General features: G+C 40.0%; 1 protein-coding gene across 2 annotated transcripts in view; it reads left to right on the top strand.

The window, feature by feature from the left end:
- Positions 1-145: 145 nt before the first annotated feature.
- SLAIN2 (SLAIN motif family member 2) overlaps positions 146-13,751 on the top strand; it is a 77,914-nt gene continuing 64,308 nt past the window's right edge. For both annotated transcript variants that reach the window (XM_005554848.5, XM_005554849.5), the window contains exon 1: positions 146-795. In XM_005554848.5, the coding sequence (XP_005554905.1) occupies positions 407-795 (389 nt within the window). In that variant the 5' untranslated portion in view covers positions 146-406. The remainder of the gene's footprint in view (positions 796-13,751) is intronic.

Consider the following 13,751-nt stretch of genomic DNA (forward strand, 5'->3'; position numbering starts at 1 on the left):
CCCCGCCCCTCGAACACCGGCCCCGCCCCATAGGCCCCGTCAGTGGCCCCGCCCCGCCGCGAACCGGCGCCCGGTCCTCTCAGCGCCCGCCGGCCGCCGCGTCCACCCGCGACGCTCTGAGGTCACCGACGGGGCCGGCCCGCGGGGGGCGGAGGGACGGAGGGAAGATGGCGGCAGAGGCCGGATATTGGCGCCGCCTCCCCCAATCCCGGAGCCGGCGCAGATGAGGCAGCTCGGCTGGGGCCAGCGGCGCTTTGGAACCCGAGGTGGGGGGACCCTGGCGGTGGGGCCTGGTCCTGCTATATGCCGGCGCCTCGGCTAGAGTGAGTGGCGGCGACGCCTCTTTCCTCCGGCTCTTTCCCTGTCGCTGCGAGAGCGAGCGGGCGGCGGAGGCGGCGGGGCCGGGATGGAGGACGTTAACTCCAACGTGAACGCGGACCAGGAGGTGCGAAAGCTGCAGGAGCTGGTGAAGAAGCTGGAGAAACAGAACGAACAGCTGAGGAGTCGCTCGGGGGCCGTGCAGGGCGCCGGCTCCCTAGGGCCCGGCAGCCCGATTCGGGCCGGCGCGTCCATTCCCTCCTCCGGCGCGGCGTCTCCTCGGGGCTTCCCCTTGGGCCTCAGCGCCAAGTCGGGCGGCGGGGCCGGGTCGGTCCCGAGGCGGACGAGTAGCGAAGAGCTGCGGGACGCCACCTCCTTGCTGGCGGCGGGCGAGGGCGGCTTGTTGGACGAGGTGGAGCCGCTGCGGCCCGACGAGCTGGAGCGCCTGTCGGGCTGGGAGGAGGAAGAGGAGAGCTGGTGAGCTTGGGGCGCCGGGTCGGAGCTGGGCGGGGACGGACCCGGGGGCGGAGAGCGTCCTCTGAGGGTCCCTCTGGTCTGGCGCCTCGCTTTGTGTAGTCGAGAAAACTCCCGTGGGGACTCGTGGTTTTCTTGCTTTGGCAGAGGGAACCTCAGCTGGAGTTGGGGGTTCGAGGCGTGCGCAAGTAACAGGGTTGTAGCTCGTTCTCCTTTGGATTGTGGACCTTCTGGGTGCTGGACCCTATTGGGGTCTGTGGATTGGGGCAGCTTGAGAAGGGCCGTTCGCCTGGGGAGGAGTCGGAGGTGGGAAACTGCTTTGTAGGCCGGGGTCCTGCTTTGTGTAAGATACTGGCTTTCGGATGGTGGCCCTGGGCATTTTGGATGTAGGAGAGGGGTCTGCTTGATGAGGTATCACCAGGTGTGGGGGTCGGGGGCAGACCAAAGTCGTCTACGTCTATGCAACGGTTGGTGTTTGGGACCCATGTCTGGCAGGGATGGGGAGACCGTGTGAATCAGCACTCCCCTTTGGGTAGTGGGGTAAAGCTTGCTTTGTGTGAAGAGGGCAGAGGATGGTGCTGCTTGTTTTCTTTTCTTTTTTTTGTTTTTGTTTTTGTTACTCTTTGTGTGAAGAGTCAAGGGTGGAACTAGAGCCCCGGCTCTTATTTTCTAAAACGAGTCTGGCGTTTTGCAGAGCTCTGAATTGACAGTTATCACATCCATCTTTCATTTCCACGTTCCTCCTAGGGGCAGAGAAAAAGAGTCCTATTTAAAAATTTGAACCAAAGCTGTATTGTCATAAGCCACTTCTTGATGAAATTGTGATCCCCCCCACCTTTATATTACTTTCATAAATAGGACATGGGAGGTTTTCCCCTCGTTTTATTATAAAGATGTGTGTGGGAAATTATTTGTCTTAATTTTTCTTAAAGTTAAGTTTTAACTTTTAGCTAAAATATCTCTGTTCTATTGAAATTAAAACTTCTAACTTAGTGAAATCGAAATCATGCATAGACTCTTATTGTAGGGTTGGAACTTTTCAGTGTTCTGAGGTAGTTAAGAGCTTTCCTGGATTCAGGCCCTGGTTTTGCCACTTACTAGCAGTATGACCTTGAGCAAGTTACTCTGAGGCTCACTTTCTTCTTCTATTTGATGGAGAAAATAATAGCACTTACCTCTATAGAGTTATGAAAACTTAGATAATTATGTATGCATTTAGCGCTGGATCTGGCACGTAGTAAACTGTCTTAAAACAAGCTGCTATTTGTTACTCTTAAGCCTAGTTACTTAAATCAAGGAACATGATGTTCTTGTAAATCAAGAATCTTACATGATGTTGTAGGAGATTCTGGAGATTCTTAAGTGTTGATCCCTGTTCATAAGGCAGTTATAGTCTTGTTGAGAACTAAGTTTTGTGCAGTTAAATAAACTAGAAAGTGTACAGTGAATTACCCAAAGAGTGATAGAACAAAAAGTGCTGACAGTACTCAGTAACTGGGAGAAAAATAGTGGTCCACAGTAGTTGGGCCAGACTTTGAGGAGGAGGTGGCTTTGGAGTCTGGAAGTGAGTAAAGAGCGGGAAGGGCATTTTATGCTCTTGACAGCTAAAAGAGCAGAGTCAGAGGTATTCGTAACTCCCAGTTAGGAAGATTTGAGTAACAGGATTACTCTTGAGTATATGATGACAAACCTTTATTACCAAGTGATATCAAATATTAGAGCTGACTATGGTAGTGACAGTTTTTGATATAAATGTGAAATTACTTTCTCCCAAAGGAATCTTGGGTATGCATACACTTTAAAAGAATCCAGAATCTTGTAAATATTGTCACATGGCTCTTGCAAGTGATGATAATAATGATGCTCATAATAATGAGGATTAGCTGCACCCATCAGCCCATTTTAGATTATGTATTATTAGAACACATTGAGTCCACTTGGAGGAGCCGATTAAGTCTTTGGCTGCTTTGGTTCCTGAGCATGAGTTTTGTTAAGGTAAAGTAAGTCTTCCTTAAATACTGTGCCAGGAGTTTCTTTTGACCAGATGATTCCTGCTTAATGCTTTGATCCTGGCATCATATCTTGATCTTACAGGTGTCCTGTACTTTTTCTGAGATTTGTGTGAACTGTAAGTTGGATATAAATAATATTTAAAATGCGTTGGGGTATGTGATTAGGGTAAAAGTTGTAGGGGGTGGATGTCAGTGGCAGAAAGGTTCAAAGGCAGTATTTTTTCCTTTTTTAGCAAGCTAAAAATCTACCTTCTGTAACTTCTAGCTATTCACCTTCCTTTTCATCTAGAGGAATGTTTCCTCCCGAGTGTATGTGCCACAAAGTGCTAGTTCTGAAGATGTCAGTAAGTGCTATGTAGAATAAAAGTGGGTGGGTTCTGGGATGGAATAAGTGTGGGAAAAACTGATTCTACAAAAATAAACAGTTTTCTTTAATGCTGGGCTCTTGGAAATGCTAATGTGTTTTGAACATAGTAAATCTCTAGGGAGTATGGTTTGGTCCTAAACTTAATTGAGCTCCCAAGGAACTAGTATCTTATAGAACACACATAGAAAATAGTGCTCTACAGCAGTCACTTTCACACTTTTTTTTTTTTTTTTGGACCCAGCTTCATGATAAATACATTTTAACTCATAATCAGGAATTCACATATATATGAATAATGTATATGAATAACTGAAGCAAAAGTTTAACAAAATGTTGATTACTTCTACTACAAGTGATATGCTCAGATATTTTCCTTTCTATTCTGTTTCATTAGAATAAGAATGCTGGTAACTACCCAGCTAAGCTGATTTTGTGACCCATTAATGAGTTGCAATTCTCACTTTGAAAAACACTGTTCTAGAATAACTCAGAAAAGCTTAGGGATGAGAACTAACATCATTGTGCATCACAGTGTGTCATTCTGTGCCAGGCAGCTTATAAATATTTTTTACCTCTAATTTTGTACATTTATGAGATAGGTAGCATTTTCTAGGTAAGAAAACTAATCTCTCTCCAAGCATGAAATAACACACTAAATAATGGCACCAGGGTCTGAATCCAGGTCTTTATACATCATAGCCTATGCTGTTCCCACAGTATTTTGCTTTTTCCAAGTATAATCTCCTTTTCACATGAATGACCTCTTCACATATTTGAAGACTACTGTGGTGTCACTGCTGACTCTTTCTCCCACACACTGTGAGCATTCCCTTGTCTTCTTCAGAGTATATAATCCCAGTTTGTTTTATCATTCCTTAGATAATGTAATTTTCTGATCCTTCAATCATGGTTTTTCTTTTTCTTAATTAACTCTAAATTGCTCATTGTCATTATACATGGTTATCAGAGTTGTACCCAGCATTTTAGATGATATTTGATCAGGTGGAGAGTGTGGTGGGTATGAACCAAATGCTGTTTTTTTTTTTAACTAAATACTTCATTGACAGTTTTAACTTCTATTACTTATGCTTAATATGAGCCCGAAATATCAACTTCTCTCCCATATATTTTATACATAAGATGTTAAACTGAGTCTTCCTAACCCTATTTTTTGTGTAATGGATTTTTTTTTAGCTTAAATATAAGGCTTTTATTTTATATTTTTTTAGTTGTGCTTAGATTAAATATAAGGCTTTTAAATTTCCTTTTGTTAGTTTTTATTTAGACATTTAATATTATCCTTTCTGATTTATTTGGTCATCTTTATATTTGGTAGGCATATCTACCGTGTCTTCATTCAAATTATTGATAAGAATAAATTACTATGGGCCGGGTGTGTGGTGGCTCACGCCTGTAATCCCAGCACTTTGGGAGGCCAAGGTGGGCGGATCACGAGGTCAGGAGATCGAGACCATCCTGGCTAACACGGTGAAACCCCGTCTGTACTAAAAATACCAAAAAAAATTAGCCAGGCGTGGTGGCACATGCCCGTAGTCCCAGCTACTTGGGAGGCTGAGGCAGGAGAATGGTGTGAACCCGGGAGGTGGAGCTTGCAGTGAGCCAAAATCTTGCCACTGCATTCCAGCCTGGGCGACAAAGCGAGACTCCGTCTTAAAAAAAAAAAAAAAAAAAAAAAAGGATAAATTACTCTGAAGTGTGCACCTCAGACTCACTCTAGATTAACACCAGTCTATTAATTAACACACATGGTTGTTCAATAATTACTAGTTCTATCTTTTATTGTCAGGCTCATATGACATTTTGTGTGGACATTATGAAAGATTTTTGTCAAATGCCTTGCTATAATTAAGCTATTCTCTGCCTATAAGATTCTCAACTACAGTGAAGAATACTACATTACTATTACCAACCTATTAAAATAGCCATTGCAGTTGATTTGTTTGGACTTGTTTATGATGAATGTTCTAGCTAGCATTTCATGTATTCACTTTTATTCACAAACTTTTTTAAATCCAGTTTTGAATTTTGCAAGGAATCAGTTTGGTCTGGACTTTCTAGACACTGCTTATTTTTTTCTTTAGAAGTTGCCATATTTCCTTTCATCCAGACTTTTGATCCTGCCCGTGTTCACCATTATATTAGTGATAAAATTTCTGTTCCTTTCCATCATTTGGAGTGGTAGGCCTAAGCCCATTTTAAGCTACATTCTGGCTCACAAGATCAATTTATCTTAGGTTTATGAAGACACTTCAAATTCATACTGACTTCTCATCAATAATTTTTGTTGATAAATGTCCCATTTCAGAGCTAGGTAGGTGTGTGGTTTTTATACTTTTTTGTCACTCGTGGCTTTTCACTGCTGAGAGTTAATTTATTGTATGACCTCTTTGTTTATGTATGCTTTTTGTAGAGGGCCATTGGTAAAATTTGCCTGTAATTTAATTTGGTAAGCCTAAATTAATAAAGCAATTTGTGTAATTATCACCACTTATCTGAATAGTTTGGCAGTCATTCACTGATTAACATACTAACATCTTGGGAAGTTTTATGTTTTCTAGACTCTTCTGTACCAAGGAGATGTTATTTTAAAGTAATGTGGTTTGCGTATGTGTGTGGGTTAGGTGAATCAGAAGTTAAACCTCTAATAAGCTTTCTATTTCCCTTTTTTTTTCTTTTTTTTTAAGAGACAGGGTCTTCCCATGTTGCCCAGGCTGGTCTCAAACCTCAGCCTCCCAAAGTGCTAGGATTACAGGCATGAGCCACTGTGCCTTGCCCTCTATTCCATTGTTAGCAGTGGTTTTCCAGTCATTCTAAAATGGCTTTAAATTTTTTTCTTTAATGGAACAAATACTTAGAGTACCTGTGTGCAGCACAGTGTTGGGAACACTGAGAGACATGATAATGCAAGTTCTTAAAAAATAGAACTTGGCCAAGCAGGGCCCCATGGTTGATAAAAGTATATTACAGTCACTGTGATGTGCCCATGTTGTATATGCCAAGCATTTTGCAAGACAGCAGTCTACAACCTTTTTGGCACCAGGCACTGGTTTCGTAGAAGACAATTTTTCTGTGGACCAGGGGTGGGGGTATAATCTATAGCTCACTGCAGCTTCAATCCCTTCCCCCCGCCCCACCCCCAACCCTGCCCCGGCTCAAGTGATTGTCTTACCTCAGCCTCTTGAGTAGCTAGGACCACAGGCGCGTGACACCATGCCTGGCTAATTTATTTTTTATGTTTTGTAGAGACAGGGTCTCACTATGTTGCCCAGGCTGGTCTTGAACTCCTGGGCTCAAGTGATCCACCTGCTTCATCCTCCCAAAGTGCTGGGATTACAGGCGTGAGCCATCGTGTCCAGCTCCTTTACACATCTTAAATCATTTAATGTGTACAATTTGGAGTTGTAATTATTATTATTGTTTTTATTGTAAAATATACATAACAAAATTTACCATGTTAATAATTTTTAAGTTTACAGTTCAGTGGCATTAAGTACATTCACAATGTTGTGCAGTCATCACCACCATCCATCTCTAGACCTTTCATCTTCCTCAGTTGAAACTGTGTACCCATTAAACAGTAATTCCCTGTTCCCATGGACTCCAGCCCCTGGCAACTACCATTCTACTTTCTGTGTCTATGAATTTGACCACTCTAGGTACCTTGTATAAGTAGAATCATTCAATATTTGTCTTTTTGTGTCTGGCTTATTTCATTTAGCATTGTCTTCACAGTACATCCATGTGGTAGAATGTGTCATGTTATCCCTATTTTACAGTAAAAGAAGCTAAACCCACAGTCACATAGCTAATAAAGTGAAATTGAGATTGACACCAAACCTAAAAGTCAAGTCTGATGAAGAACTATTGATCTTGATTTATTTAGCCTATAGATATTTAGCTTGGGTAAGAGAACTTTTTGAGTATTTGAAGGACTCTTATAAGGATTATTATATAACTCTTCATCACTAGACTGATAGGTGTAAATTAGAGGCAGACAATTTTTGATTTCGTAGAATGAAGAATTTTTTAATAGAGCTGTTTTTGGATGATAAGGACTACCCTAAACAAATTTTTGGAAATAACCTTCAAAAGACTGCTGAATGCTCCTGTTGTGGGCGATGTTACAAAGAAGTAAAAAAGTTGAATTGGGTGAATTCTAAGTGTTCTTTTAATTCTGTTGCACTCTATGTGGGAGCATAAGATAACTTCAAGACAGGCTGGGCATGGTGGCTCACGCTTGTGATCCTAACACTTTGAGAGGCTAAGGCAGGAGGATCACTTGAGGTCAGGAGTTTGAAACTAGCCTGGTCAACATGGTGAAACCCCGTCTCTACTAAAAATACAAAAATATTAGCTGGGCTTGGTGGTGGGCACCTGTAATCCCAGCTACTTGGGAGGCTGAAGCAGGAGAATTGCTTGAACCTGGGAGGCGGAGGTTGCAGTGAGCTAAGATCGTGCCATTGCACTCCAGCCTGGGCGACAGAACAAGACTGTGTCTCAAAAAAAAAAAAAAAAAAAAAAGATACCTTCAAGACAGAGTGCTAAGCTTAAGTGTGAGGAGATATTTAGCAAAGGAAGCATCATGGATGTTTTCCCTTTAAGTCTGTGGCACATTTCTCTGAATATCTTCAGTAATGGCCAGTTGTTTTCCTCTTGAGGGTAGGTTTGAATTTAGAAAACCATTAGAGTCATTATCTTGCCTGGTGAAAAAAATGAGTTAGCAGGATATTTAAAAGTCCTCAGCAGTCCAGCACTAATTTACCCTTTTCCTAGATTTACTTGCTTTTGCCAGAACCTTCAAGAACTTTTATGCCCTTTGGCTTTTGATGTTCATCCGTTTTTTCCTCCTCCTCCCCTTACCAAATTTTACTTATTATTCAGGTACGATACAGATTTTCTTTCCTTTGTGAAATTCTCTTAAATTTTTAACTTGGTTTACTTCCTCTTCATTGTTAACCTATCACTGTTTACATATCCTTTTTTAGAGTATATTTAATACAACCACCTTGTACTTTGGTCTGTGTAGTCTAGATTGTGAGCAGTTTAAGCAGGAGGACAGTATCATATTCGTCTTCGTTTTTCTAAACAGGACCACAGTATAGTAAGAGTTCAGTGATATTAATTTAAATGGTATCAATCTATCAGTGATGTTAGGTTAAAATGAGGCAAAGCTATAAAACAATGAGACCAAATTTCTTACATGACCCTTATGCCAGTTACAGATGAGATATTTCTCACAGATTCTGAATAATGGCAGTATCGAATCTGTACTTTCCCATGACGAATTAAAGAAGAAAATACTCTCTAGATGTAGTGTCTGATTTTTAAAATAAGTTTAAAAATTAGCCAAAGTACTGGCATGGCTCTGTTTAGTAGGATTACAGAAGCACTTTGTTTTAAACTTCTTCTTTGTACCTTTTGTGATTTCCAGGTTTTCTGGTAAGACGTGAATTGCTTTTATAATTTTTATTTTTATTTTTATTTTTTTTTGAGATAGAGTCTTACTTTGTCGCCCAGGCTGGAGTGCAGGAGCACAGTCTCGGCTCACTGCAACCTCCGCCTCCTGGGTTCATGCCATTCTCCTGTCTCAGCCTCCCGAGTAGCTGGAACTACAGGCACCTGCTACCACACCCGGCTAATTTTTTGTATTTTTAGTAGAGACGGGATTTCACCGTGTTAGCCAGGATGATCTCGATCTCCTGACCTCGTGATCCGTCCGCCTAGGCCTCCCAAAGTGCTGGGATTATAGGTGTGAGCCACCACACCTGGCCCTGCTTTTGTAATTTAAAAAATCCTGTTGATAAAATTTAAGTTGGTTTTATTACTCTGATCATGTGGGGATCATAATATAACATGATACATTAAAAGCCTTTTTACTGGTAGTTTTTCTTGTTACTTAGTGGTAGTAAGATTATATATCACAGATGGATAAATTTTGGCTTCAATAAATATGGTTTCATTTATTGAGTAAACTGCCATAGGTGGAGCACTATGCTATAATGATAGCATATTTTTGATAGAATTGGAACCCAAGACATATATATGATCTTATGATCCATTATTCTTGTTTGTTTTAAATTTAACTGTTTAATTGGGCAAAAAAACATTTATTGAACTGGATAGCACCCAGGACCGAAAGTGGTTTAGAATGCTTCTTATAATGTTCTTAACTTTACATTGAAAAAGTTAAATTCCACAAGTGTAACTATTAAAACATTTATCAGATCTACCTAAATAAGTCATGTAGTCTGTTTTCATGAAAAACACAACTTTGGTTTTTAGAAATATCAGATAAGGAACACCAAAGTTGTATCGGTCACATCCTATGAGCCTTCTGGATCACTGATGCTGCTACTACTCCTCAGTCACATCTTTGGGGCCACCCTGTATTCAAATTCCTATGCCAAATGGCCCAGGGAACCTGGTGTTGATACCCTGGTAGCCCAAAAAGGCTACTTGCCTTCTACTTCCACTTATGCAACCCCCTGCCTCCTTACTCTTCTGCTAGGAACATATCTATAACTATAAAAATTCATGTAATTTTGACATGATTTTTTTAAAAAGGCAATTTGGGCAGTAAATAACAGAGTTAAGTAGTGTCTTAATATAAATAGTTTGCATTACCTGAATACACTATTCCTTATAGTAATTATCTGTACTTGCCAGAGCACATTGCATGTGACTCCTGTTGGGCTGATTTTCAGTAGCAAAAATGAATTTGTAAAAGAATGTAGGTTTTAAGGCTTTGGTAATAGTAAGTTCTTATTTCACCTCTTTCATTTACTCGAAATTACATCTTCTGAGATCTTTCATTTTGGGATCGAAGTTACGGAGGAAATGAACAACTTTTAAGACAAACTAGCTTATTTAAGAGGAAGACTTTAGGTCTTTAGGAGTGGCTTAAAGATTGCAAAACACAGTTCACTTGGATCTGGGAAAGGTCTCACATTCTGGAATAAAATAGAAATTAGAGACTTTAGAGAAAAAAATATTGATTATATCTCCTTGAAATGTGAAGAATAATAGATGCAAGATAATGTAGTACCATAGTATCACATATGAAATTTTTTAAAATATTTGGAAAGATAAAGTTGTATTTAGTTAAAAATCAGGTTTATAATTCACGAGGATGAATCAAATCATCTCCCACTTCTGCAGTGTACTAGACTGAAACTCCTCCCCCACACATCCTCCACTACTCCATTCAGGAGCTTCTGCTCCTCTGTGAGACAGTAAGAAAGTACCCAATTATGTGTGGCTCTTGAGGCTTATTTTGTTTGGAAAGTGTAAATGAGAAGCAGGAGTGGGCCAAGCTAAGTCTGTAAGTGACCCTTGACTCCAGTAAGCCTGAGGAGTGGGATTTAATAGGTGCTCTCAAGTTAGGTTTTTAGTATGCGTTTAATACCTAATTGGTACTATATTTTATAGTGATAATCAGACTAAATTGTGTGTTTTTGCTAATACCTATTTAGTAGATACAGAAAGAATAGTAATTTTAGGCTGTGAATGCTTGTATCTTTTGAGTGGGCCTGCTCATTTCTCCTCTGAGTGGGGGAGATAGTGAATCCTGTGTTGACCTGTCACAGTGAAATTCTTATTTGCCATTGGTTATACTTAGGACTGATCTGGAGTGGATTAAAAAGCAAAACCCAAAAAACTGATGAATCCTAGAAACCTGAATCTAGAGGTTTGGAACTTGATGAGCAGGTACCATAAGTCTTGATGGTAGTGCACCCTGTGAGTGAAAGAGGCTAACAACCTTTATGTGAGGTATAATAATCTAGTTTTATCTTAATTCATCTTCAAGTTTTTGTCTAATACCATGTCTGGCCAGTGGTAACTGCTGTATAAATATTTGTTTAAATTACTGAGTGGAGCATAAGCTTTCAGGGTGTTTAGAGTTTGGCTAGGAGACAGAATGAACATAGAATTCTGTTCTCTCTGAAACCAATAATATTTTCTAGAAGAAAGATTTATATGGGCTTAAAAGTGAGAGCTGGGACTTTGGATTTGGGCACAGATGGAAAGGTATTTTTTGCTGTCTGTGAGAATCAAGATGTTTAGGGAAAAGAGCGAGTGATACATTTGAGTAGGGTAGAGAAAAGGCCTGTGAGATACTTAACTAAAGGGACGTTTGTTAGGGAACAAGTGAGAAAGTTGAATCATTGGGTTGGAGATCATACTGTGAATGGCCTGTGAAAGCTAGGAGGAGAGTTTTTGAATATTGAATGCTCTTAACGAAATGGCATTTTGGAGAGGTTAGTGTGTAGTATGTAGGCGAGGACACAAGTCATAGCTACCTTTATTGGCTAGAAAACAGCCTCTGAGGTTTGCGTCCACCTCTTGTGCCCTGAAGTATTCAAACCAAAGTATTGAATTCAAACCAAAGTATTGAGTCCACAGCGATACTCTTTCCATTTCATACCAACTACTTATATGTTGCATGAAAACCATCACATCACATCAAGCTAAATGATTAAAGATTAGGCCATTTACCTAAGAAGGAAATAATAGATATCATTTTGGTTTCAAGATCGTTTAGTTCCAGTTAAAAAAACATTCACATTGTTTAAAAATGTTATTTTGATCTTATTAACATTATTATAAGAATAATCCCAAAGCAGAATTTTGCGACCTTGACATTTGGGTCAGATAACTCTTTGTTGTGGATGCTATCCTGTGTGTTGTAGGATGTCCAACAGCATCCCTGGCCAACCAAAAATGTCTCCAGACATTGCCAGGTGTTCCTTTGGGGCAGAATTACCACAGATTAAGAACCATTGCCTTAAAGAATACTTCTGGTATGGTGTCAGAGTGACCAGAAATAACTAGTACTGTATTGTAGTAATAAGTTTCGTATTCTAGTTACTTTGCTCCATTTACATTTTCTAAGTCAGAAATAGTGCTTGATATGGTTTGGCTCTGTGTCTCCACCCAAATCTCATCCTGAATTGTACTCCCATAATCCCCACGTGTTGTGGGAGGGACCTGGTGGGAGGTAATTGACTCATGGGGCAGTTTCCCCTATACTGTTTTCATGGTAGTGAGTAACTCTCACAAGGTCTGATAGTTTTATCCGAGGTTTCCACTTTTGTGTTTTCCTCATTCTCCGTTTGCCTACTGCAATCCATGTAAGACGTGACTTGCTCCTGCTTCCCTTCCACCGTGATTGTGAGGCTTCCCCAGCCATGTGGAACTGTAAGTCCAATTAAACCTCTTTTGTAAATTGCCCAGTCTCAGGCATGTCTTAGCAGCAGCGTGAAAACTGACTAATACAGTGTGGTTCTGAAAATTAAGAATAAGTCAAATGATTGGGCACTACTTGAGAGTCAATGGAGCACTAACCAGATGAGATGTCAGAACAGTATATTTAAATTAGAACTGCCTTGGGGAAACTGGAATGAATGGTCTCCCAAGAAGTAATCATCAGACATTTATTGAATACCTGCCATAGGTGGAGCATTATCTATAATGGTAAGAAATAGTCATAAGAACTTTGATGGTTGGAAAGCCTCATGAAAGCTTCAAAAAAGACTTCATGGTCTGTCTTGAAAGGCAGAGTAAGGCTAGGTTAGATAAAGAAAACTTTTTTTTCACCCTTCTAGTGAAAATAACTATGAACAAAGAATCCATAGGTTAAACTCTCCACAGTGCATGAAACAAACATTTATTTGGTCAGTTTGGCTGCACGCAGAAGGTTTTTTTTACTGGAGTAAAGATCAAAGGACATAGTTTTGAATCTGATAACACAGAATTTTGAAAAATAAGCTGTGGAGTATATCTGATGGGAAAGTTTTTAAGCTGTGAAACAGTTGTATGTAGATGTGTGTTTTAGAGCGTAAGTGGTGGAGTGTAGATAGATTGGAAATACGAAAGTCTGCTAGGTATGGAGAAAACAGTTAAGATTATTGTAGCAGTCCGTACTTGATGAGATGGGGCCTAGACTAAATCAAGGTCAGTGGAAATGAAAAGGAAGGGATAGATTTAACAAGGATTTGTTAATTAACATAATAGGATATGTTAATTGAATATGTAGAGAGAAAACAGTCGATATTGGCTCAAAAAATTTCATTTATTGACTGGAAAAGATGATACCATTTTGAGGGTTTTTGGGGGGGATGTCCATAAGAAGCAGTTTAGAGCTCTGTGACTGACACCAAGGAGAAAGACTAGACGTATTAGAAAATTATGTATGTCCAAAAACCAATAGTTGGTTATGGCAAAACAGCAACAAAAACTTTCAAATTAAAAAAATGTTATCTGATAAACATAGAATAAAATAGTAGGAACAAGTATTTAGTTGTATCTTAAGAGTTGATAGAATAACACAAAGATCCTGGGCTATATAAAGTGAAGGAATAGAAGAGCTCATTTTTACACTATATGTGCATTTTCAGACCCTCAAATCATCACTTCTAGCTTTGGTAATTAAACAGTTGTAAGTGATATAGAAAAAACTGATGGGAAAGGGAAAAAGTTAAGGGATTAGAGCAGTTAAATTTAGCCTCTTACAGAAATTGGGATAGTTTGATTACTGTCACTTGGGAGAGAGATCCTTG

Source organism: Macaca fascicularis, chromosome 5 (assembly GCF_037993035.2).
Source record: "Macaca fascicularis isolate 582-1 chromosome 5, T2T-MFA8v1.1".
Taxonomy (NCBI): Eukaryota; Metazoa; Chordata; class Mammalia; order Primates; family Cercopithecidae; genus Macaca; species Macaca fascicularis.